General features: G+C 35.0%; 3 protein-coding genes and 1 non-coding gene across 5 annotated transcripts; 3 read left to right on the forward strand and 1 right to left on the reverse strand.

Annotated features, from left to right (window-relative positions):
* Positions 1 to 617: 617 nt before the first annotated feature.
* LOC121765935 (nicotinate phosphoribosyltransferase 2-like) lies at positions 618 to 7,789 on the forward strand. The gene is made up of 15 exons (XM_042162232.1): positions 618 to 891; positions 1,578 to 1,725; positions 2,250 to 2,369; positions 2,489 to 2,623; positions 2,713 to 2,774; positions 3,708 to 3,783; positions 4,456 to 4,557; positions 4,633 to 4,749; positions 5,305 to 5,363; positions 5,826 to 6,000; positions 6,321 to 6,455; positions 6,543 to 6,641; positions 7,016 to 7,124; positions 7,324 to 7,436; positions 7,525 to 7,789. Exons 1-15 carry the CDS (start codon positions 755 to 757, stop codon positions 7,600 to 7,602), a joined length of 1,665 nt encoding a protein of 554 aa, XP_042018166.1. The 5' UTR covers positions 618 to 754; the 3' UTR covers positions 7,603 to 7,789.
* A 191-nt stretch (positions 7,790 to 7,980) lies between these two features.
* TRNAR-UCU lies at positions 7,981 to 8,053 on the reverse strand. Its single transcript has one exon. It is a non-coding gene; the product is annotated as a tRNA-Arg (tRNA).
* A 1,657-nt stretch (positions 8,054 to 9,710) lies between these two features.
* Positions 9,711 to 13,082, forward strand: LOC121764651 (triacylglycerol lipase OBL1-like). Of its 2 annotated transcripts, none has more exons than XM_042160673.1 (6): positions 9,711 to 10,043; positions 10,210 to 10,403; positions 10,856 to 10,889; positions 10,968 to 11,270; positions 11,550 to 11,845; positions 11,915 to 13,082. In XM_042160673.1, exons 1-4 carry the CDS (start codon positions 9,731 to 9,733, stop codon positions 11,099 to 11,101), a joined length of 675 nt encoding a protein of 224 aa, XP_042016607.1. In that variant the 5' UTR covers positions 9,711 to 9,730; the 3' UTR covers positions 11,102 to 11,270; positions 11,550 to 11,845; positions 11,915 to 13,082. The 2 variants fall into 2 exon arrangements, with proteins under 2 accessions (XP_042016607.1, XP_042016608.1); XM_042160674.1 differs by having other exon boundaries at positions 11,635 to 11,845.
* Positions 11,120 to 21,781, forward strand: LOC121764302 (triacylglycerol lipase OBL1-like). Its single transcript, XM_042160347.1, has 3 exons — positions 11,120 to 11,270; positions 11,550 to 11,845; positions 21,590 to 21,781. The coding sequence occupies exons 1-3, from the start codon at positions 11,120 to 11,122 to the stop codon at positions 21,779 to 21,781; spliced, it is 639 nt and encodes a 212-aa protein (XP_042016281.1).
* Positions 21,782 to 22,849: the final 1,068 nt, after the last annotated feature.

A 22,849-nucleotide genomic window follows, 5' to 3' on the forward strand; every position in this document is an offset into this window, starting at 1 on the left:
GTGTATATTAATTTTAAATGATATGTGAGTGAAATGAGTTAGTGGAATGTGAGGACCACTTTACCATTTATAGTAATTATGAATCGAGACTTCTATTCACGGACGAACTAATATAGAAAAACGAGACTCCTATTTGCAGACAGAGGGAGTACTTTCGTCTCAGAAGACTAACGTCGCACTTAATTTTGTCTTTGAAACATAATTTTTGTTTGTCAAAAAAACGAAATATGTGTCTTATCATTATCCACTTTGTAGAATAAGTAAACTATCATTAATATACCTATAGCTTTTTCACTGTCTTTATTAGTATTACTTTAATCACAATTCCCTTATCATTATTACAATAACTACTTTTACTCATTCTATTTTAACACATTAAATATTGTTTTCCAAAATTTCGTATTAACAGCTAGAAATCATTTTTTATCTCTAACTCAAACTACTCATGAACCGGGCTTGAGTATCAGAAAAAGCCCAACCGTATTTCGAAAGAATGGGCTTGGCCCAAATAGTAAACCATGACCGACACCTGTCCCTGACCTGTAGATTACATTTTTCCTCATAAATTATCCATCCTTATATATATATATATATATACCTTTTATAAATCTCCAATTCCACAAACGAAAAACATTCTTCTATTTCTCTGGACCGAAACAAATTGGCGCGGCGTTGTTTACGATCACACCAATTGTCTCCTTCTGTGCAGAGTGGATTGAAGTTTGGGGAGCTCGGTTTGGATTGGAAATCAAAAATGGCGGCCAACGGGCAGACCAAAGAAGGCATCGACGGCCCCACCAATCCAATGGTGACACCTCTCTTGACGGATCTCTATCAGTTCACCATGGCTTATGCTTACTGGAAGGCCGGCAAACACAACGACCGTGCCGTGTAATCTCTTCCTTTTCACTTTTTATTCAATTATTGTTTCCTCAATTTAGTTTTGTTTTTATATGTTAATTGCTGCATGTTTGGTTTTGGAAGTTTTCAGTTGAATTTATGCCCCAATTTAGTCTTCCAGATTTCGGAATTCGGCATGCATGATTGGTGTATTGAGTAGAGTAATCGAAATTTTGAATTTGATGTGGATGTGTTTGATTTGGAGACACAGAGGGGGCAAAGATGAGAACTTTTTTCTGTGATTACTTTCGATTGTTTGAGAATTAGTAATAACTAGCTAGCCACTGATCTCACTTGCTTTATTTTGTGCCTGTTTCACTGTGATAAATGTGAGTTGCCTTATTAACTGTTGATTAATGAAGTCTACTAAGTTCATTGTTGTCATATTTGAATCAAACTGTATAAAAAAACTTCTCTTTCCGTTTAGCTACTTAACTTTTGTCTGCTAAGGGGGCTGGGGGGTAGTCACATTCACATATGCTGTTTTATGGTTCTTTTTGGTCGCTTACTCCCTCAATCCACTACCAATAGTCTAAATTACCTTATATCTATCCATTCAAATTCTATAACGTAAGTTTTGGCCTATACAGAATTGGTTATAAGTATTGTTTATATTCAGTAGAAAATGTTGAAGATAAATGAAATGCTTTATCACTTACGAGATTATTTTCTTCCAGGTTTGATTTATATTTCCGTAGAAATCCTTTTGGTGGCGAATATACTGTATTTGCTGGTCTGGAAGAGTGCATAAAGTTAATTGCTAACTTTAGATTTTCAGAGGATGAAATTGCTTTTATAAAGGAAACCTTACCTACATCGTGTGAGGTATATTAGTTTCCTTGATATGTACTGAAAAGATCCGTGTAAAAATGTTATTCCAGTTTTAATGGTTCTTTCAAAGTAAATATTCAGACTGATATGATCTATCTTTGGACATGACTTGAGTATATACTTTTAATGTTTCCATATGAAATATTTATATTTAGTAGCTCAAAATGTTAACTTTTGTTTTCCTGATAGTTTCTGAAGCATGGATGCCTTGATAGTTCTTGTTATTGTAGAACTAAAATCCGTGGCATAATATTCGATGTACAACGAAGTCATATATAGCAATATTTTCAGGAGTTTGTAGATTTTGTATTCACCACATGGCCATATTTCATTTATTTTGCTTATGTTTCTTCCCATTAGCAATCTGCTTTCTTACATTCGAGCTTGAACAATATTGGCACTAAGGATTACATATGCCGGGCGTAATTTTACATGGAAAATAACCTATTAGTAACATTGTTCCGATAAAATACTTATCTGTACTTGAGAATACCTTCACTCATCAATATTGAATTTAGGATGGCTTCTATGATTATCTACGGGGCTTAGATTGTTCAGATGTGGAGATACATGCCATTTCTGAAGGATTTGTTGTATCTCCGAAGATACCATTGTTGAGGGTTGAAGGGCCGGTAGCTGTAAGTAACTCTTTGAGATACCTTTTTATGCAAGCATCATTTGTTGTAATACGGTTTAATCAGCTCATGATTTGTCTTTTTCTTTCTTCATACTCATTAATTAACTGCTGTTTTTTAAGGTGGCTCAACTGCTTGAAACCCCACTTGTTAATCTCATAAATTATGCTTCATTAGTTGCGACCAATGCTGCAAGGCATCGATTTGTTGCGGGAAAATCCAAGCTTCTTCTTGAGTTTGGACTGCGACGGGCACATGTAACATGAACTTCCCTTTCTTATTTCATTCTGATGTACTAATCTCTGTTGTGCTATATCGAGGTGATGTATGTCTTGTATTCTTTAAGGGTCCTGATGGAGGTATTGGGGCATCAAAATACTGTTATATGGGTGGATTTGATGCTACAAGGTAATTTGCAATAAATTATCAACCTTGTACTTTTTCAAATGGTTTTACTGTGGCACCACCATCGAGGTGAGTGATTGAATTCTACTTATGTACGGAAACAAATAGTCGGGCAGGATGGCCTCTGGTTAATGAAAACTTTTATGCCATGATGCTGCTAAAAAAAGCTGCATTTGATAATAATTGATTCGTGGGTAGCTAATTCTGGATGTGATTGCTTTGTTAACTAAACCAATTGATATGAATGTGTTGTTTATTTGTCTCATTGTCTGTGATGTTATATTTATTAGGCATAGCTGCTACGCTTAAGTTCCATATCTAGTTGCTAAAGACAACTTTTAAAACTATTTCATTTGCTTATAATTTTATTGCAGTTTGAGAATTAACAGATGCATGAATATAAAAATGGAAGTATAATTTTTATGTGTTTGAAGTAATGTTTATTTTATTTGTTCTTCGCAAAATTAAATTCAAAATATTAATAACATAGACGGTAGACCACAAGTCACTATGAAGATTGGTAAGAGTTAAAAAACCAGTACAATGCTACATAGTGAGTAATTATAAAGTATTCGTTGTATTACATCCGTATTTTGTTCACATCTTAAGTGACCTTCGTCTTAAAACAAAACCAATACCCAAGTCTATTTAGTTTGCATGATGAAATTGCTAGCTTTGGATGCAGTTCAGCAACGTTTTATTAAATTCTTGCAATACTGCTGTCAAAATTGTGCTTTCCATTTCTAACAAGTAATACACGTCCCAAGATTTTACCGTACATAATGGGTAAACAAGAGAAGACTTGAAGAAATAAAATCTAACTATTTCATCCCCTTAGATATGATGATCTCACACACGTCGCTTATGCTTTACATTATTTGAACTACCTTATAATGATTTTGTTGTAACTTTCATGTTTGATCTTGGTAATAACAGCAATGTTGCTGCTGGGAAATTGTTTGGAATACCACTTCGTGGGACACATTCTCATGCCTTTGTCAGTTCATTCATGGTAAGTGTAAAATGCAATATACATGAATTTGATTCATATTCCCTCTGAGATCACAGCTACTTTTCCCCTACATTTCCGTCAGTTATTATATGTAGACTGCTGTAAGAGATATGGTGATCCTTTAAATTGGTTCAGAGGATTGAGATTCCTTTATGATAATCTTTTTATGTAAATATGCCTTTGGATTATAGATTAGTTCATTCTCTTAGACAATACAAAAGAAACTATTTACTTATCTGAGAAGCTCTGCATTCAGAGTTACACATTTGGGTTCGTCCTTCTTCCCCCAACAACAAACAAAAAATGAAAAGGGAAAATGGAAAAACTGAATTGTAGAGAAACTGCAACAGCACGAGTCTTTTAACTGATCTATTTGTTCAAGAATTAGTTACGTTTCCAAGTTGAGCAAATGCATCTTGCTTTATTTAGTGTTGCTCTTACAAGAGTCTACTTCTGCTATAAAGTATAAACTGAATATTGGATACATGCAACACAAGTTTGTTTGATGTATCAAAACATTTCTGGCCAGGTAAAATGGTTCTAAAGTTGGTATTTAAATTGTATCATAAAGGTTGTCCTAGTCACTTCTGTGTGAATAACAGCTTCTAGCTATTTGATGCTGCATTTCTCCGTTACTTCATGAATATCTTACCCAGTCAAGTTATTGTGCAGAGCCCTGATGAGATTACAGAGAAATCACTTCACAGTTCTGATGGCTCCCATGTTTGTGAGGATTTTGTTGGTTCGGCACAGGCTTGGTTAAACAAACTAAAGGTGTGTTGAATATTGATGTCATTGAGATTTACTGTTAGTGTTACTAGTGGCTGATCATAAGATACACCTATTCAGCGGTCGAATCTATTAGGTGGAATTTTTGGTGAAACAAACCAAAGTGAGTTAGCTGCTTTTGCCTCGTATGCTCTGGCCTTCCCAAACAACTTTTTGGCCCTTGTTGACACATATGATGTAAGTGACATTAAATTTATTCATTTACATTTGTAATTGTATAATTTATCATAGCTATGGAGGGAGTCCATCTTCGTGGAACCACACAAATGGTGCTCCGTGATTTATTTTGTTTGGTAAAAAGGCCATTATATTTGTTTAACCTGATAATCCATAAATAAATTAGCTTCAAGATTGTTCTTTGTAATTACTACATGGGCTATGACAGTGAACATGATCCATAGAGGAATAAAGAAAGATCTCATAAACACTCTCAGCATCTTAAAGTAATCTGATCTCAATTTTTTGGGTGCATCTTGGTTATCTTGTTGTTTAGCTCCTGCACATAATGAGTAGTAGAACAGAATGTAAACAAATCTTGATTATGGTTGACTTGGTATATTCTCATTGTTTCCATATTTCCATACTTCTGAATACTTGTATCAGGACATGTAGCTTACACCCAGAGTTTCGTTTCATGTCAATTTCACTAATTTTACTGTAACAATGCAATTTCATCTCTTGACATCTTCTGCCTTTTGATGTTGATTATCATCATAAAATCAATTTGAACAGGTGATGCGAAGCGGTATTCCTAATTTTTGTGCAATTGCTCTAGCTCTGCATGATTTAGGGTGAGTTGAAATGCTTATTCCTTTAGTTGATATTATTCTCAATCATATGGATTCCAGTAAATGGGTGTAATAATGCTCACGTTACTTATAGAGAAACTATTTCTGCATTTAATAGTTCGTATATATCTACTTTTGGTAAATTAGATCATCCTATGGCTATTAGCAAGTGTCATATGAGCAACTGATCCATGCAGCAATCCATGTGTGTTCAATTGAGTAAATAAGATCTTATGTTTTGAACCTAAAGACTTAATTCTTTTGTTTCATTTATTTAAGTTCAGTTTATTGTCAATAAATACATCCACCAAACATCTAGGCTCAAACAAGTTTTACAACCAAGGCTGAGAATTTTGATTCACCTCTAGGCTCAAACCAAGTTTTACATCTAGGCTCAAACCAAGTTTTACAGCTTGAAGTTTTTATTCTTCTTCTTTCATTACCTATTTTCTGAATGTTTTGCAGGTACAAGGCAGTAGGTATCAGGCTGGACTCTGGTGATCTTGCCTACTTGTCATGTGAGGCTCGAAATTTTTTTAAAACCATTGAGAAGGAGTTTGGAGTGCCAGATTTTGGAAAGACGAACATTACGGCCAGTAATGACCTCAATGAAGAAACTTTGGATGCTCTGAACAAACAGGTATAGCTATAATGCATTCGTAGGTATGCACATCCACCTTAAAAATCTTGAATATCAGCATAGCACTAAGCATAGTGTATTAAGGCTTGTTCTTGACTTACTCATTCAATGCTTTTATTTTCTGGAAACTAAATAATATTGCCTGATTCTTATTAAAGAACTGAACTGTAGAATGAGAATGAATGATGCAAAGATGGATGGAAATTAGGCGTTGTTCTGGGAACTATTATTTGCTATTGGTTGTAGGACATATAATGCTATGCAGGTTACTAAATGCCTAGTATAGAATCTTTATTGTTTAACCATCTTTCTTTGTCCAGGGTCATGAAGTTGATGCATTTGGTATTGGAACTCATTTGGTAACGTGCTATGCTCAACCAGCCCTTGGTGTTGTGTTCAAATTGGTTGAAATAAATAACCAGCCTCGCATTAAACTTTCTGAAGATGTTTCAAAGGTTTGTAATCACTTTACATGTTTGTTATAGTCTTCATGATATCACTTTACATGTTTGGTATGGAAATTCATTAATCTCTGGTTTCAGGTCTCAATTCCGTGCAAAAAAAGAAGTTACAGACTATACGGGAAGGAAGGCTACCCTCTTGTTGACCTTATGACAGGGGAAAATGAAACACCCCCCAAGGTAAAGTTATTATGAGTTTATACAGCTCTTCTGAACTTTTAGTCTAACTCAACTAAGATATGATGAGGGTACCTTTTTAGTGCTGTTTGAATATATAATTTGCACATCTTGAATTTTGGAACGTGTACATGTTATAGAAGCATGGTTAATATAAATCTGAGAATTGTTTACAGTGATTTATCATTTTGTTTTATTGGTCGAATTTATGCACATATGTTAAACTGTGTTTCATATGAGAGTAACATGGAATCTAGAAGTTTCCTTTATCTTTTCATCTTATTCAACTTATGCTCCATAAAGTAGATGTTTATGGCTCATTGTACTGCCTAAATGGTTGTAAACTCCCAGACCTTGCTGCCTATTTTGGTTTGCAGGCAGGCGAACGCATTTTGTGTCGCCACCCATTCAATGAATCCAAGAGGGCATACGTGATACCACAGCAAGTGGAGGAGCTTATGAAGTGTTATTGGCCTGGTAGATCAGGTATGAACTGGCTTTTTCAGTGCCTTCGTAATGACTAAAACCTGTGTACAAGTTGATTCTAAAGAGGAACTATTAACATGTTCTCGGTTTTGTATAGAATCTTCATTGTTTAGTCCATGATAGGACACCGACAGCATCACATCACGAGGTTTAGAAATAACTCTTCGTATTGACATTCTTATGGAATTGGTTTTTTAAGGAAAAGTGAGAGAAGAGCTACCGCCCCTTAAGGTGATCAGAGAACGGTGCATTAAACATTTGGAGCAGATGCGGCCCGACCACATGAGAAGGTTAAACCCAACACCTTACAAGGTAGGTACAGTGAGTAGAATCAGTCTAGTTAGGGGAGTTGCATATATCTTTGGTGATGTTGATTGTGTGACATATATCTTCGTGGCAGGTCAGCGTAAGTGCGAAATTATACGACTTCATTCATTTCTTGTGGCTCAATGAAGCACCTGTGGGAGAGTTGCAGTGAGGTTCATATACAAACAAGGTTGGGAAATGATGGCAACTACAATTTGTTAGCAGCAGCAGCATCGATTCATGTAAATCGGTCATATTATCATACTTACATTGTTTTATACAGAACAGAACAGAGCATAGCCTGTAGAATACTATATTATATGGATTATTTTCTTAATAAATAGCTTTTCATTTCTCCACTCTTCTGTATACAATTAAACGGTGATTCAGCTCACCCAATTTTGGTTTGTACAATAAAAGGTATATATATGTGTGAACTGAAAACAAAAAAGATAATAATCAAGATTTTTAAAATCCAATTATTTTTTATAAAATGAATAATCGAAAACATTATTAAAAAAAAAGAGTAATCCATAAATTAAAATTGTAGCACGCCCAGTGGGACTCGAACCCACAATCGCTTGATTAGAAGTCAAGCGCCTTATCCATTAGGCCATAGGCGCCGGTTGCCTTATATGGTGAATGATATATTCAAATAAGTAAGAAAATGTTTTGAGTGATTTAAAAAGCTACATAATAGCATAGCATTTAATGATTATTGGTATAATATGGAGTACAATTTAAATAGAGTTTCAGTAAATATAATTATAATTCAATACGTTCCTAGAATCTTACACTGAACATGCTTGTAAGTTCTAGTATGTAAAGCCCAACTCACTTTGTTGTGAATCATTGTATAAATTATTGTTACATAATGAACTACATTAAACATTAATCATTAGCACGTTAATGTATTCAGAATACTGACAACTCACTTCTGATATGTTATTAATTAATGTAACATCCCAATTTAATTTTAGAGGCATAAAATAAAAAGTAAAGAAACCTATAGACATGTCCATTGTGGGCAGAATTATATAAAAATGATCCCTATTGGCAACATACTTTTGACGAGAACTTATTGAAATATGTGTTGACATAAGTTTAACCATCATAATCGAGACACATGTAATTGCATTTCTTAGCACCACAACAATTTGTCTTATAAAGCACTTTCTTATATATGATGACATCAAAAGTAAATTTTTGACCCGTTTTATAAATCAATAAAAAAAGAAGAAGAGATTAATTATATTGGAGATTGGAGAAAATATGCACAAGAAGTTTAATTCAATAGAGAAAAAAATGCCCTGCTCACAATTATTTAGGAGTTGTAATGGTAAGGAGAAAATATGCATAAGAAGTTTAATTAAATAGAGAAAAAACATGCCATGATCACCATTATTTAGGAGTTTGTAATGGTAAGGAGGGCATTATGATACTCCCTCCGTTCTGCATTAGTAGAGACGTTTCTTTTCAGCATGAGATTTGAGAAAATTTGTGTCAAGTGAGTTAAGTAAAAGAATAATAAAGTAGGAAATGAAAATGGTAGAGAGATAAAGAAAGAATAAAGTAAGAGAGAGTAAAGTAAGTGAAAAGAAATGTGTTGACTTTTACTAAAAATGAAAATGACTCCACTACTATGGAACAAAGGGAGTACAAAATAATAAGATTAAGAGCTTACTTTACTTCTATAATATTTAGGGGCCACTTAATCTCTTGGGTTACAATAAATTAAATGCCTATTCCTTGAGATAAATATTATGGAAGGGTAGATGTTAAGAATTAGAAATAGTAAGGACTCAAACCAACACGGTTGGTGTGTTGGTTCAACACCTCGTCCTTTAAGTATGCGATTAAGGGTTCGAGCCCTGCTGCTCATGCATGTGAATGGAGCAAGCTATTTGACCAATCTCCTACTGCTTAGTGCGCTAACAGTCGGAACAAGGGATTAAGGGCTCAACTGTACATTACATTCATCATTAAATCCATGATGTAAACCTTGATTGCACCAATGATTGTAGCCATATTCTTGATTTTTTTAACTTGTGGTAAGAAAGACATGAATCACATTTTTCCCATGTGGTGTGTGTTAATGAAGTGGCCCTGTGAGCAGTTGGGGGGAAGTTTTTTCCTCCATAAACTTTAAGTTCATTACTAACTAGCTTAAAACGTGTTTAACAATGCAACAATAATTCATCTATACATGTCTCTACATTTCTCCTCTTCTTTATAACATCATCAATTCATTTAATTAGTACTATCTTGTTGTGAGAGTAGTTAAGAATTTAAGAGTAAAGATGTCTAGCTCAAGTTGCAACAAGTCTTTCTGCACCCACTACATGCTTCTTAACCCTAAAGCCGCGGAGTTGGGCGATGTTGTTAAGATACTCTTCTCCAGCGACATCGGGAAGAGGAAATTCATCGACTGCTCCAACGGCACCCAGGAGCCGTTGGACCGGCGATGGATCATTTGTTTTTCAATTTTATTCCAGAAATTCTTGCATGCAAACGCTAAGCCTTTGGCAGACTTTGGCAACGGTGTCGAACATTGGCTCAATTTGCTGTCTCGAAACGAAGGCTTTCTCGGTCTCATCAATAATACTTTCAAAGGTATATATACACTTCAAATGTGTGCCTCAAAGCAAACAAACACACACACACCTAAGAGAAACTTAGAATTATGAAAAATAATACTGCTTATGCGACTTATATAGTAGTTTCAGTTCTGTTTTTATATTGTACATATTTTTGTTTCATTTGCCGACAACGCACACAGGGAAGGTGATTCAACCAGATAAGACATCGGCAAGTTTTACATCGTTTATCGGAAACCTGGACAAACGGTTTGAGTTAGATCCGGCGATTGGCTTTGGAGACAAGAGATACCATGCCGCACTTTCTGTGATGGCTTCCAAGGCAGCTTATGAGAACAACAATTTCATCCGTGCTCTTGTCGACGACCGCTGGAAGGTCACTATACATATACATATAACTATTCTGATTTTCAACGATTCATAAAATGTGGAGTATCAATAACTTATAAATTGTCAAAAGAATTCAACTTATGGATTTAATTGCTATATTTTTCTATATCAAAATTTAGTTTTAAAAAATAATAAAATAAAATAGTCGTGTTGGACCTAACGAAATATTTAGATTTGCAGCCAATCTTATTTTTTTTCATAAATAGTAAACAACAATCAATATCCAAAATAACCTTGCTAGCATATATCCTTGAAATTTATCTTCTTTCAAAAAACTTTCTTGCTAATTAATCAGTATTTCTCTTAGTAACAAGTACTACTATAAGTTATAACACTTCTATTTTTAACTTAATTAAAGGCTCAAAGTTTATGGCAATCAATATTCATAGAGGTCCAATAGACCAATACATAATCATATTTTTGTTTCATTTAATGCAGATGAATTTGGTGAACTCGTATGATTTCTGGAATGGTGAGTTGAGAATGCATTGTGTTCATGATTTTATCCTAAAAAACAAAAGACATACACTTTGCTAAAAAAATACTACAGATTATCAGGAAAAAGCCACAACACAAGCTTTCATAATGGATGACAAGAGAGACACAATTGTTGTAGCCTTTAAAGGAACAGGACCGTTTAACGCGGACGAATGGTCATCCGATGTTGATCTCTCTTGGTACTAGATTCCAGGGATTGGGAAGATGCACGGAGGATTCATGAAGGCTCTCGGATTGCTGAAAAGCCAAGGCTGGCCGCAGGAACAAGACCCCAAACTCCCTGAAACCGCCTATTACGCCATCCGGAAACACCTCAAGAAACTTATGCAACAAAATGAAAAGACCAAATTCATAGGTACAAAAAGACCTTTAATTATCTACACATTTAATTAGCAACATATATATACAGGATTTGGATCTCTTGATGTGCATTCAGCGACAACAGGGGATGCTGTTACATACACACTAATATTATAATCATAAACTATAAATTAAAATATTTTTGTATTTTTATATAAAATAATGTTGTGTGTGTAACATCATCCCCTGTTGTGGCTGAATGCACAGCAGGGGATCCAAACCCATATATACATGTGTGGTGTCAGTTGTGGGTAAAATCATGAGTTTGTTGCAGTGACCGGGCACAACTTGGGTGGTGCACTTGCGTTATTATTCCCCGCAATATTAGGTCTGCATGGAGATTCATTCTTGCTTAACAGGTTGGAGGGTGTCTACACATTCGGACAACCAAGAGTTGGAGATGAAGAATTCGGGAAATACATGACTAAATTGATCAACAAGTATACTTTCCGATATGTTAGATTCGTGTACAGTTACGATGTGGTGCCCAGATTGCCGTGCGATAACGACACATTCATGTTCAAGCATTTTGGTGCATGCATCTACTTCAACAGCCTCTATAAAGGAAAAGTAAGTCACCCAATTAATTAACTACTACTAATACTTACAAAAGTACTTATTCAAAATAAGTTTATGCAGGTTGTAGATGAAGAGCCAGACAAAAATTACGTTTCCATGATATGGTGGTAACCAAAATTAATTAATGCATGTTGGGAGTTGATTAGAAGTTTCTTGATAAAGTATGTGAAAGGGCGGGAATATGAGGAAGGAGGTTTGCTTCGATTGTTTAGGGTGATCGGAGTAATGGTTGCTGGAGTGCCGGCGCATTGCCCTCAAGATTATGTCAATTCTATGAGGTTGGGACTATCGGAGATGCTTCTCTCCTTACACACCCACAAAATGATCAGCATACACTGATCTTTTCGAACATATATATTTCAGTCGGGGTGCGTTATAATGCTAACTTTTTTTTTAAATTGTCAACTTCTAACTCATCAACACAGTGTATACAACATGTCAACATGATCACATTAAAATGTTAACACGAATGTGTGTTGCCATTTTAATACACTATGTTGACATTTTAAATATCAATGTCAACACAGTGTATTAAAATATCAACTAAAAATTTTATGTTGACATTTCAATGTCATCATATTGACATTTTTAATACATTGCATTGATGAGTTAGCAAAGTTAGCTATATAAGAAAGTTAGCAACAAATCAGACCTCTATTTCAATTTCAATGTTGTTCTACAACATGCGAAATTATATTCCATTTATGGGTGATTTTTTGTTTTTAGTGGATTATGGATATGTGTGTGTTCATAAGCCTTAGACAGTGTATTTAAATTTTTAAGGGATATGTGTCTTCATAAGCTTTCAACTTATCAATTTTTCGCAATGAGAAAATAAAAAAGTAACAACAAAACGACGTCACTCTATTATGACCTGTTTAAAGTTGCATTACTAGTGATTAGCCTCACGATGTTATATCTAATGTCCTAATGTGTGATCCATGGTCTAGATACTTTGAGATAAGGTTTACACTAGTTTAATTAGTGATCGTCTTACTAAAACTGAACTTGGATAGACATAGAATGCATTTAATATATTTTCAAAGTAGTCAATAAAATCAAGGACTTTGGATTTCTCATTTTATTTTAAGATGAAGCCATGGTACGATATTCTAGAGCCTTGTTGGATGTTTCCTTAAGTTATATTGATAGTTATTTACTTTCATTTTTAATTAAGTATGTAGATGGAAAGTTATTAATCAGTATTAATTGACTTTAATTGATTTCCTTTTACTAATTAGAGTTCCATTTTAATATAGAGTAGTGATTTAGAGACATAATGTCTCTATGACATAATGCCCCTATGTCACTTTGCCATAACTATATTTTATATTGTGACTAATCTACCCTAATATCATATTAAATGGATATATATCTAGTTAAGGAAAATTATATCAAATTAAATACATTTATCTAAATGCATGCTCATTTATTAGAGATAAACGTGAATCATGCATTAAAGTTGCAAACGGGATTTAAAAAAAATCATATGTATATATACTTATGTCATGTTAATTTAATACTTATTTAAAACATATTAATTCAGATTATAAATTTATCATTATAGTAGTATTAATTAACACACTATATAACTAAAATGTTATATTTACTTATAAAATAATTTGATAACTTAATATAGTACTACTATTCTTTTATATCTTGTTCTTTTTTTAAAAATATTCTAAATATACAACAATGAAATCATTTATTTTAATATATGAAAAAATAAAAATTAAAACATTTTTCTTCTTCAAATTTGAATTTTATAATAAAATAATATAGTTATTATGATGAAGAATTTTTGCGTTATCTTGTTTTTGTGTTATTTTCTATAGCTTTTGTTACAGGGGAGGCTTTCTTAAGTTGCAAACTCTGATAACTTATCAATGCAGTTAATTAAAAATGTCAATACAGTGACATTAAAATGACAACAAATAATTTTGTTGACATTTCAATATACTGTATTGATATTTTAATGTTATTGTGTTGATATTTTCAAGAAAAGTTATTGTTTTTGAATAAAATTTATTATTTTAAAAGGATCAATAATAGGTTTCTATTTAGCATATGATGACTCAAATCCTTTGGTCTATTGGAATAGATAGAGAGCTTGTTATTTACTATACTTCATCATAGAATAAAGAGTATTGTTATTGGGAATAAAATTTACATTTACTATGAAAAATTAGTGTTTAATATATAAATTTACTAATATAGTTTGTTGCAAATAAAAGTTATTTATTGCAGAAAAAAGTTATTTATTTTTGCTATTTGACAAGAGATTATAATTGTTAAAAATATAATCATTTTAATTAATAAAATATTATTAATATAATCAATAAAAGCATTATTGTAACAAATACTACCTCTGTCCCACAAGAATATACACTATTTTCTTTTTAGTCCGTCCCACAACAATATGCACTTTCTAATTTTGGAATGTCATTTCTCTCTAATGAGGTGGAACTCATTCTCCACTAACAATACTTTAATTACTTTTTCTCTCTACATCGCTCTTACTTTATCAATTTTACATTAAAACTCGTGTCGACCCCAAAGTGCATATTCTTTGGGGACGGATGGAGTAATAGTTATAGTTCTAGTTAAATGAAATTATTGTTCCAATAAATAAATTTTATTATTCTTATGAATAACATTTATTATCCTTGTAAATAAAAGTTAATGTTTTGGGAATAAAAGTTATTGTTATTGCAAATAAAAGTTACTATTTTTGGAAATAAAGTTACTATTCTCATAAATAAATAATTTTGTTCTAATGAATAAAAAGTTAGTAGTATTAATTTTGTGAAGAGACAAAGCAAAGGGAATTAATCAAATGCGTATTTTAATCTGTATGTGATAAAATGATATAAATAATTTTTTTATTGTTATAGAAAATTAGAAATGAGCAAATTGGAAAAGAGATAAGTTGTTGATGTAAAACTATACTTGGCGAAAAAGAAAATGAGAATTTATTGATGGAGAATTATAATGTGAGAAAAAAGAGTGAATTTATTGATAGACTTATAATTAGAGAAGAGGAGTGAAAACTTAATAAAAAAATGAATTAAAAATCTTTAAAATTTAATTAATTGCTAGGCACAAATCTCATTAAGACATCCACTGTCACGCCCGCCTACCCCAGGGGTGTTACAAACGAGGCGATCGTGACCAAGGGACAAACATTAAAGAATAGCATTTAAGGATAACAACTAATAAGAAAGGCTCAATTAGCTTAAAAGAATAATATATATCAGAGTGTATGATACACAGAGTGCAAACTCGACTTTAGCTCCAAACAAATGGGAAAAGCTCGAATAAAATCAGAGTGTCTTTTCAACAATCAGCAACTCGAGATAAAATTATCTCAACAATACTTGGCGAAAGAAACCATATTCAGCGGAAGCATTTCGAGAGTAGAATAATGTCATGTATGAAGACACAACATATTCTGAAACTTTCATAGACAATCTTCTTCACTTTCATGCTCAACATCTCCCGCCGTCATCACTGCTCAACCTGCACATTTTTAAAACAAATGCAGGGCTGAGTACTTGGTGTACTCAGTGGACACGTGCCGAAAATATATTTATAAAAACAGATTTTGTCAAGCCACTCTTTGAGTGAACTCGGAGTTTTAGGAAAAGTCCGAGAACACTAAACGTTTTTCTTTTCCTTTTTCAAAAGCGATCTTTCGATCTATTTTCCTGGAACATATGTCGTATCTGACAAACCCGATTTCACTATCTCTTGTTCATTCATCAGTCCATTCATCATTCATCTTTCCTTTCATCATTCATCATATCTTAACATTCAAGTGCCGGGGAAGTGGTTACCTCCCACGGTCTCCCATCAATCCATTCCATTCATCGTTGCAGTCAGATAGGCATAGTTCCAAAACAAAATATGGCTTGACATAATCTTTTCAACTTTATTTTCCTCAAAACGTTTTTGAAACATAAATCATTTTTTTGTTCCGTCAAGATCGAGCATCATCTCATATCACATCAACAAGTCGAGCAAATCACAAATCACTCGATAAATCAACACATATAACAACATAACATGCGCAACAACACTTTCACTTTGATCACATATAACATGATGCTCAAACCGATATATGAAAACTAAAGCTCTTGGAAACACTTTAGTTTGAAAGCCCACGTAAAAACTTCTCGTAAAAACTGTACGGTAACTAGAAAGCCCACCTCATTCGTTTAAAGCCTTCACGTCGTGCTCCTCTCTTTCTCCTCTTCTCTTTCTCGGCTACGCTCACGCCGCCACCACGCTACCGCCACCGCTGCTGTATGCGCGGCGGCTCGCCGTCGCGGTCCGCCCCAGCCACCGTCGCCGAGGATCTCCCCCAGCCGCCGACGTCGTTCCCGACAGGTAGGTGTCGGAAATTCGTTCCTCCATCCCCTCTCTTCTCTCTCTCGGATTTCTCTCGATTGTGAAGTAAAGAATGAAGTGAAGGGAGGTTATATATATAGAAAAAATTTTCACAAAAGACAAAATTTCACGTCTTTTCGTTTTGATGCGACGAGTAATTAATGCGGCCGTCGTTGGAAAACGTGCCTGATGTGACGTGGTTCTTATCCACTTTTCATCTTGATGTGACGCGGTTCTTATCCAACTTTTCATCTTGATTTGTTGTCGAAAGTGTATTTGATACGTGGTCTATTCTTTCGTGTAGGTATCATTTTGGGCTCGTAACAATTGGGTTTCAAATTGCTAGGAAAGAATAATTGTTTGGCCCCAAAAGTGAAATACTTCTCTCGATAAAAGAAACAAGGTCGAATAATTTTCAAGTGCACAAACGACGGTCCTTTCAAGAACACAATAAAAAGGTAGAAAAAGTCGGGGTGTTACACCCACCTTCCTTAATTGAAGTCATACATACGTTTTATACCATTAAGGGTAAAATAGTATACATGTAAAGCATTAATTTAATAATAATATAATACAAAATTACTACTTTAACCTCATTATGTCTTAGACATTATGTCTCCAAAGCATTTTTCTTTAATATAATATGTGGATAGAAAGTTGTTGATTACAATTCATAAGCTTTCATTTGATTTTAGTCTTACCAATTCAAACTTTCTTTAATATAATATGTGGATAGAAAGTTGTTGATTACAATTCATAAGCTTTCATTTGATTTTATTCTTACCAATTCAAACTTTCTTTTAGTTTTATGTGAACATCCATCTGATCACCTATCTAGTTTTTAAGTCTGTTGCAACATTCTTGGTTGATTTGTCGTTGTTCATCAATAAATTGATTTGTCGTTGTTCATCAATAAATCGACGAGGATCATAACATTTTATCTCCAACAATTATTTATTTGCTTTTATTTCTGATCTATGAATCCAAAACTTTGTTTATTACTTACCTTAATATTAACCTTGTAAATCAAGGAACATAAATTGCTCAAGACTCAGTTCTTGCAAATATTAAAAGATACCGACAAACCAATCAAGAAATAAATCAACAAAAATTGTACTCCAACAAGGAAGAAGTTGAAGGTGTAATGCGATAGATTACACTTGGGACATTGGACCTTCTCTTATATTGTGAAGAAAATTCAAAGGCTATTTTCACCAAAATAACATTCTAAATGGCATTACTAAACTAGCAACATACTTAAGATTTATTAAACATGACTTAACATTGAACTTAGCCCTGCAAAAGAACAACGCAACCATAAGTGGATTTGATAGATTCTTCAAGGTTGAATAAAAAGAGACTCAAAAAAATGAGTTTAGGGTGTTTACAATAATAAAAAAATCTGATGGAAAATAAACCTTACATGAAAGAGAGCAAAATAAAACAAGTCTTGTGCAAAAATCAAGGATCCCGATAAAATGCCCGGCCGGGCAAAACCAAGCCCTTCAATCTCCTGGACCAGGCGAACTCACTGGACTGCGTGTGACGCCCCGAAATTTCGTTCCTTTCTTTCTAGATAAACCGGATATATTAGCTTAATTAAATTCCAACCAGAAGCTGTGTAATCGTAGAATCCTCGTTGTATTTTCGACTTTGGGGTAATCTAAATATTTTCTTTGGAAAGAAAATAGAGAGCAAGGAAAAATATTATTATTTCAAGGATAAAAGTAGAGGAGATACTTTTATTAGAACAATGTGGTTACACTTTGAGGAATAAAAATACAATAATAATGGAGATACAAATAGTACATGCGTACATGTGTGAAAGGGACAACACACACTACACTCCAAGACCCCTTATCTTTTACAAACAAGAAAGAATGGAGCTTTACAATGGCTCACAACAAAAGGTGGAAAAGACCTCTACTTGTAGTAAATTACAAAAGAAGCGAGTAGACAAATCCTCCACCCTTCTTTTCCTCTTTTCCCTCGATTTGTCACAACTACAAGACTCCAAAAATTTAACAACCTTGGACACCAAGAAGCCCCTGCACATGACATGGAAATGGGGTTAGAAAGAGGACACATAAGTAAAAGGGGAATGGGAAGCAAGCCCAAATAAGAGAGCTAAGGTAATAGGCGAAATAGAGCAGCCAAAGGGCTACAATTTAGAGCTGCAAGATCAACCACATTCTGTCCCATTTCAACTTTCATCATCTGAGAATTAAAACCAAACTGCCACGAGTAGGAAGGCTCAACCACAAGCCCAAAATAGAAGAGTAGAGTTCCATTTTATCGAGGCTCAAGGAACCAGCCAAGAGAGGGAATCTATTTCCCCAGAATTTCACCAAAAAGGCAACAACAATTGGATTAACACATAGTAGAGATAAGCTGGCAGCCCCAAAATAGGAGGCGTTGCCCCCAAGTTTTCAAACACAAGAGGCCAAGGTTGATGCCTATATAAGCTGGAGAAAATCGGGTTTATAGGCTACTTTTCCTTTAAAATAACGTAAATGTACCTATTTTGTTATCTCTTCCATAAATGGGAAAACGCACCTGTGTTGGCGTGTCTATAAGTAAAGACGCCAGCATAGTTGGCGTTTTATAATGTCCTCGTATTTTACTCGTATTTTCTCCAAATACAGTTAAGTTAAAACACGCCAACTGGGTTGGCGTGTATAATTAAAAAACGCCTTAAGGGTTGGCGTGTTTAGGAAATTAGAAACGCCTAAAGGAATTGCGTCTTTAGGTAAAGACGCCATCACGGTTGGCGTGTTATAATAGAAAAACGCCAACACGAGTGGCGTGTTTATACAGACTGATATAACAACCTTTCCTCCACCAAATCGCGAAAAACTTTGAGTACACACACTTCGCGATTTTATCCAAAGCAGTGCCTCTCGTCGCGAATTCGCCCTCCTCTCAGTGATTTCGCCCTCCATTCATCAATCGGTGCTAGTTTTCCCCAAATTCGTATATTTTTTTCGGTTAGTATGCCTATCTTTTACATTATTAGAGTAATTGTTGGATAGTTAGCTAGGGTTTGTAATGGGTTGTGAATTGAGTTGAAATATTGTGCATATTGGATTGTTTGTATGACGTTATTGTTGATTAAAAACCTAAACCCTAATGTTGTTCTAGCTTAAAAATTGGGAGTGTGCTTATTTTTTATAATATTAGAGTAATTGAACACCGTTGTTATTTATGTTTATTTGGGTTGTAAATTGATGTTGCATTGTTTGGGTTTAAGTGAATTTGTGTATTGTTGAGATAGTTGAGATATTGGTGTTTAGCTAGAGTATAAATTTGATTATAAACCTAAACCCTAGGGTTATTATAGCTTAAAAGGTGGGCAAATTGATTTGATTTATGTGGGTTTTGGTTTATTTGGATTTTATTTAGCTTATAAACCTAAACCCTAGTGACAAATTATTGATGTATATTGTTTAGTTTGAATTGTTAATTTTGTGTAGGTGATTTGTGTTATGATTTTGAATGTGCAATGTTGTGTAGGTGAAGTTGTGTATTGTGAATTATTTGATATTGGTGTTTCATTTTGTGATATTGGATTAAATTATTTCTAATTATTGATATTGTTTAGGTTTGTTTATTGTTTAATTTGGATTATGAATGTTGTGTAGGTAATTTATGGCATCATCTTCAACTTCTCGTCGTCGGCTCTTATGCGGTCCTGCGGATCCTTCTGTATTGTATTTTCAGAGACAACACGTCTCTAATAACATATGGGCAGGAGTTCCATCCGAAGACGTACGTTGTCGACGATATGAAGGAATCATTTGGGATGTTCCCATACATCCCCATGTTTTGGCAGTAGTGGACCAGATGGGTTCGGCGGTATATTGAGGTGTGGTCAACCAAAGGACATTGACCATCATCTTATCACCACATTGATTGAACATTGGAGGCCAGAGACTCACATGTTTCACTTTGCAGTCGGTGAAGCGACTGTGACATTGGAAGACGTGGAGGTCTTATGGGGCCTCAAAGTTGACGGAGAGGTTGTGAAGGGTTACATCCCCTCGAAGGATGTGGGATATTGGAAGAACGTGTGTTTGGATTTTCTAGGATTTGTGTCAGACGCATCTGAGTTGAAAGAAATGGTTTGGAAGCAGACAAGCTTATCAAATCAATTGAGGATTGAGCTGAATGATGAGCACGATCACTACATATATGCTCAGCGGGCTCGTATCTATTTTCTGCTATTACTTGGTGGTCTGATGATCCCGAACGCCTCCGGAAATAAAATTTCGTTCTTCTACCTGCAATTTTTCATGGATGTAGAACGGTGTTCTACCTATAGCTGGGGTGGTGCGACGCTTGCTTGCATCATAATTTGTGTGAAGCTGCCATTGCTAAGATGACCGATGTCGGGGGAGCTTTAACTTTGTTACAGTTGTGGGCTTGGGAGATAATCCCAAATATTAGACCGAGAATGCTAAATCCCGTGCTTATAAACTACGCACCATGTGCAAACGCGTAAGTTGTTCTCTAATTCAGTTTTTAAGCTTAATGTTCATCAATTTCCGTGTTATTCGCTCATAATTTAAATTTTTTAGATGGAATGGTCCGGCGTCATATGTAAAAGCACCCGAGCATTTATTGAAAATTTCCGAGATCAGTTCTCCATGATGCACGCCAACCAGGTAATTCATATACCTATAAATTGTTTTTTGTTTGTTGTTTTTTATTGCAATTATTTTGAATAAATTTGTTTCACATGTAGTTTATTTGGAGGCCTTCTCTCTAGCGGAACTTGCCGGAATGTTGTGTTGCCGGTCGTCCTATATGGACATCGATAACAACTCTTATTTGCTGGAATCTGGTTGAGCCACACCTGCCACAACGAGTGTTGCGACAATTTGGGATTGTCCAACCGTATGTCCCGCTCGTCCACCGGTTCCACGGTTCTGATTTTACGAAACAGGATTGCCGTGGAAAATCTGGCCGGAATTGGGCTGAGTGGCACGCCCATCATATACAGAAGTGGGACAATAGGCACGACTTGGTGTGGACTGATGTGGAGTACACTATGGAGCCTGTTGCAACCGATGAATATATGAATTGGTTTCGCCAAATAACTGTGGTGTATTTAACCAAACCTGGCGTGCATCCTGAAGAGGGCTTCCACGAAACGGCATCTTCTCATAACTTCGAGGTAAATTGCAAAAACTATTAATTATTTAAATTCATATTATGATATGTAATTAACTTTGAAAATTGTAGGTGGAGACGCTTCACAACATACGCCACTTTCTAAGTGGCTAAGATATGACAGAACATCCGGCTTTGGAAACCATTTCGATGATGGTTGATGATGGATTGCAGATATCCAGGGAGGCTGAGCTGATGGACTACCGTCCTTCCCAGCGCTCTGCAATGGACATGGACGTACCCATGAGGCAAAAGGGAAAACGACGAACCAATAAGAAAACTGCTTGCAGAGAGTCGTCATCTCAGTTCGTATATGACTCCGATGACGATTTTGTGGATCCACCTCCACCTAGATCTGTAGTTTGAGGCCGTCATTCTGTCAGCAACACCGGTGGTACAGGAGAAGATATTGGCCTTAGTGATGTCCACTCTTCTCCACTGCGGTCGTCTCTGAGAGATGATTTTTTTGGGGTGGATCTAGAGAACACTGTTGTTCAAGATACTCCTCCCTCTAGGATCCATTGATCTACATCCAGAATTGGGAAGGGGATACGGGGCCTGTTTATGCGGAAACGGCGAGACGAACTCTTTATATTGGTAATTTGATACATCCTCTTTTTATATTTATTTATATTTTTGATGTGGGAATGATTGCAACAGTCTAAATAAGCGGGGTAATTAGTATGATACGATAATTGGATGAAAAAACAGAAGCATACAATTTCATGCAACCAGTCTGACAAAAAAACGCCAGTTACATTGGCGTGTTACAGTTGGGTATATTTTGGCCAATTTTTTCGGATGCTGTGAGCAACGTTCTGTATTGACACGCCAACATGGTTGGCGTTTTTAAGAAAGACGCCAGTTACATTGGCGTGTTACAGTTGGTATATTTTGGCCAATTTTTTTCGGATTCTGAGAGCGAGGTTTTGTATTGACTCGCCAACATGGTTGGCGTTTTTAACAATCACGCCAACAAGGTTGGCATTTTTAAGAAAGACGCCATTTTTACTGTAATAGGCGTGTTTGGATAAATAGGGGTGTTTTTAAAAACGCCAACGTAATAGGCGTATTTGGGTAAAAACGCCATACCGGTTTGCGTTTTATACTTGGACGTTTCCGTTCGAGATTTTAGCCATGGAAAACACACATTCTGTATTGACTCGCCAGTCCCATTGGCGTGTTTAAAAAACGCCAATATTGTTGGCGTGTTTTGGTAAAACACGCCGTATAGGTTGGCGTGTTTACAGAAAAACGCCAACACGTCTGCCGTTTTTAACCAGAAACATTCTCCAAATTTTCAATTTTTCCATGCAATTGGTAACATATTGAATACTACGTTAATCCAAAGAAGTAATATATTGAATATTACTCAAATCCACACAATAATCAATACATAAGTCCACAGAAGTAACATATTGAATACTGCAGAAG

Source organism: Salvia splendens, chromosome 14 (genome assembly GCF_004379255.2).
Source record: "Salvia splendens isolate huo1 chromosome 14, SspV2, whole genome shotgun sequence".
Lineage (NCBI taxonomy): Eukaryota > Viridiplantae > Streptophyta > Magnoliopsida > Lamiales > Lamiaceae > Salvia > Salvia splendens.

Excerpts from the sequence above, each read along its gene's own strand:
- LOC121765935 (XM_042162232.1), top strand. The coding sequence starts at position 755 with ATGGCGGCCAACGGGCAGACCAAAGAAGGCATCGACGGCCCCACCAAT. Across the intron at positions 3,784-4,455 it reads CCTTTGTCAGTTCATTCATG|AGCCCTGATGAGATTACAGA; the intron begins GTAAGTGTAAAA and ends GTTATTGTGCAG. Across the intron at positions 6,001-6,320 it reads TGGATGCTCTGAACAAACAG|GGTCATGAAGTTGATGCATT; the intron begins GTATAGCTATAA and ends TTCTTTGTCCAG.
- LOC121764651 (XM_042160673.1), top strand. The coding sequence starts at position 9,731 with ATGTCTAGCTCAAGTTGCAACAAGTCTTTCTGCACCCACTACATGCTT. Across the intron at positions 10,044-10,209 it reads CATCAATAATACTTTCAAAG|GGAAGGTGATTCAACCAGAT; the intron begins GTATATATACAC and ends CAACGCACACAG. Across the intron at positions 10,890-10,967 it reads CTCGTATGATTTCTGGAATG|ATTATCAGGAAAAAGCCACA; the intron begins GTGAGTTGAGAA and ends AAAATACTACAG.
- LOC121764302 (XM_042160347.1), top strand. The coding sequence starts at position 11,120 with ATGCACGGAGGATTCATGAAGGCTCTCGGATTGCTGAAAAGCCAAGGC. Across the intron at positions 11,271-11,549 it reads TGAAAAGACCAAATTCATAG|TGACCGGGCACAACTTGGGT; the intron begins GTACAAAAAGAC and ends AGTTTGTTGCAG. Across the intron at positions 11,846-21,589 it reads ACAGCCTCTATAAAGGAAAA|ATATCCAGGGAGGCTGAGCT; the intron begins GTAAGTCACCCA and ends GATGGATTGCAG.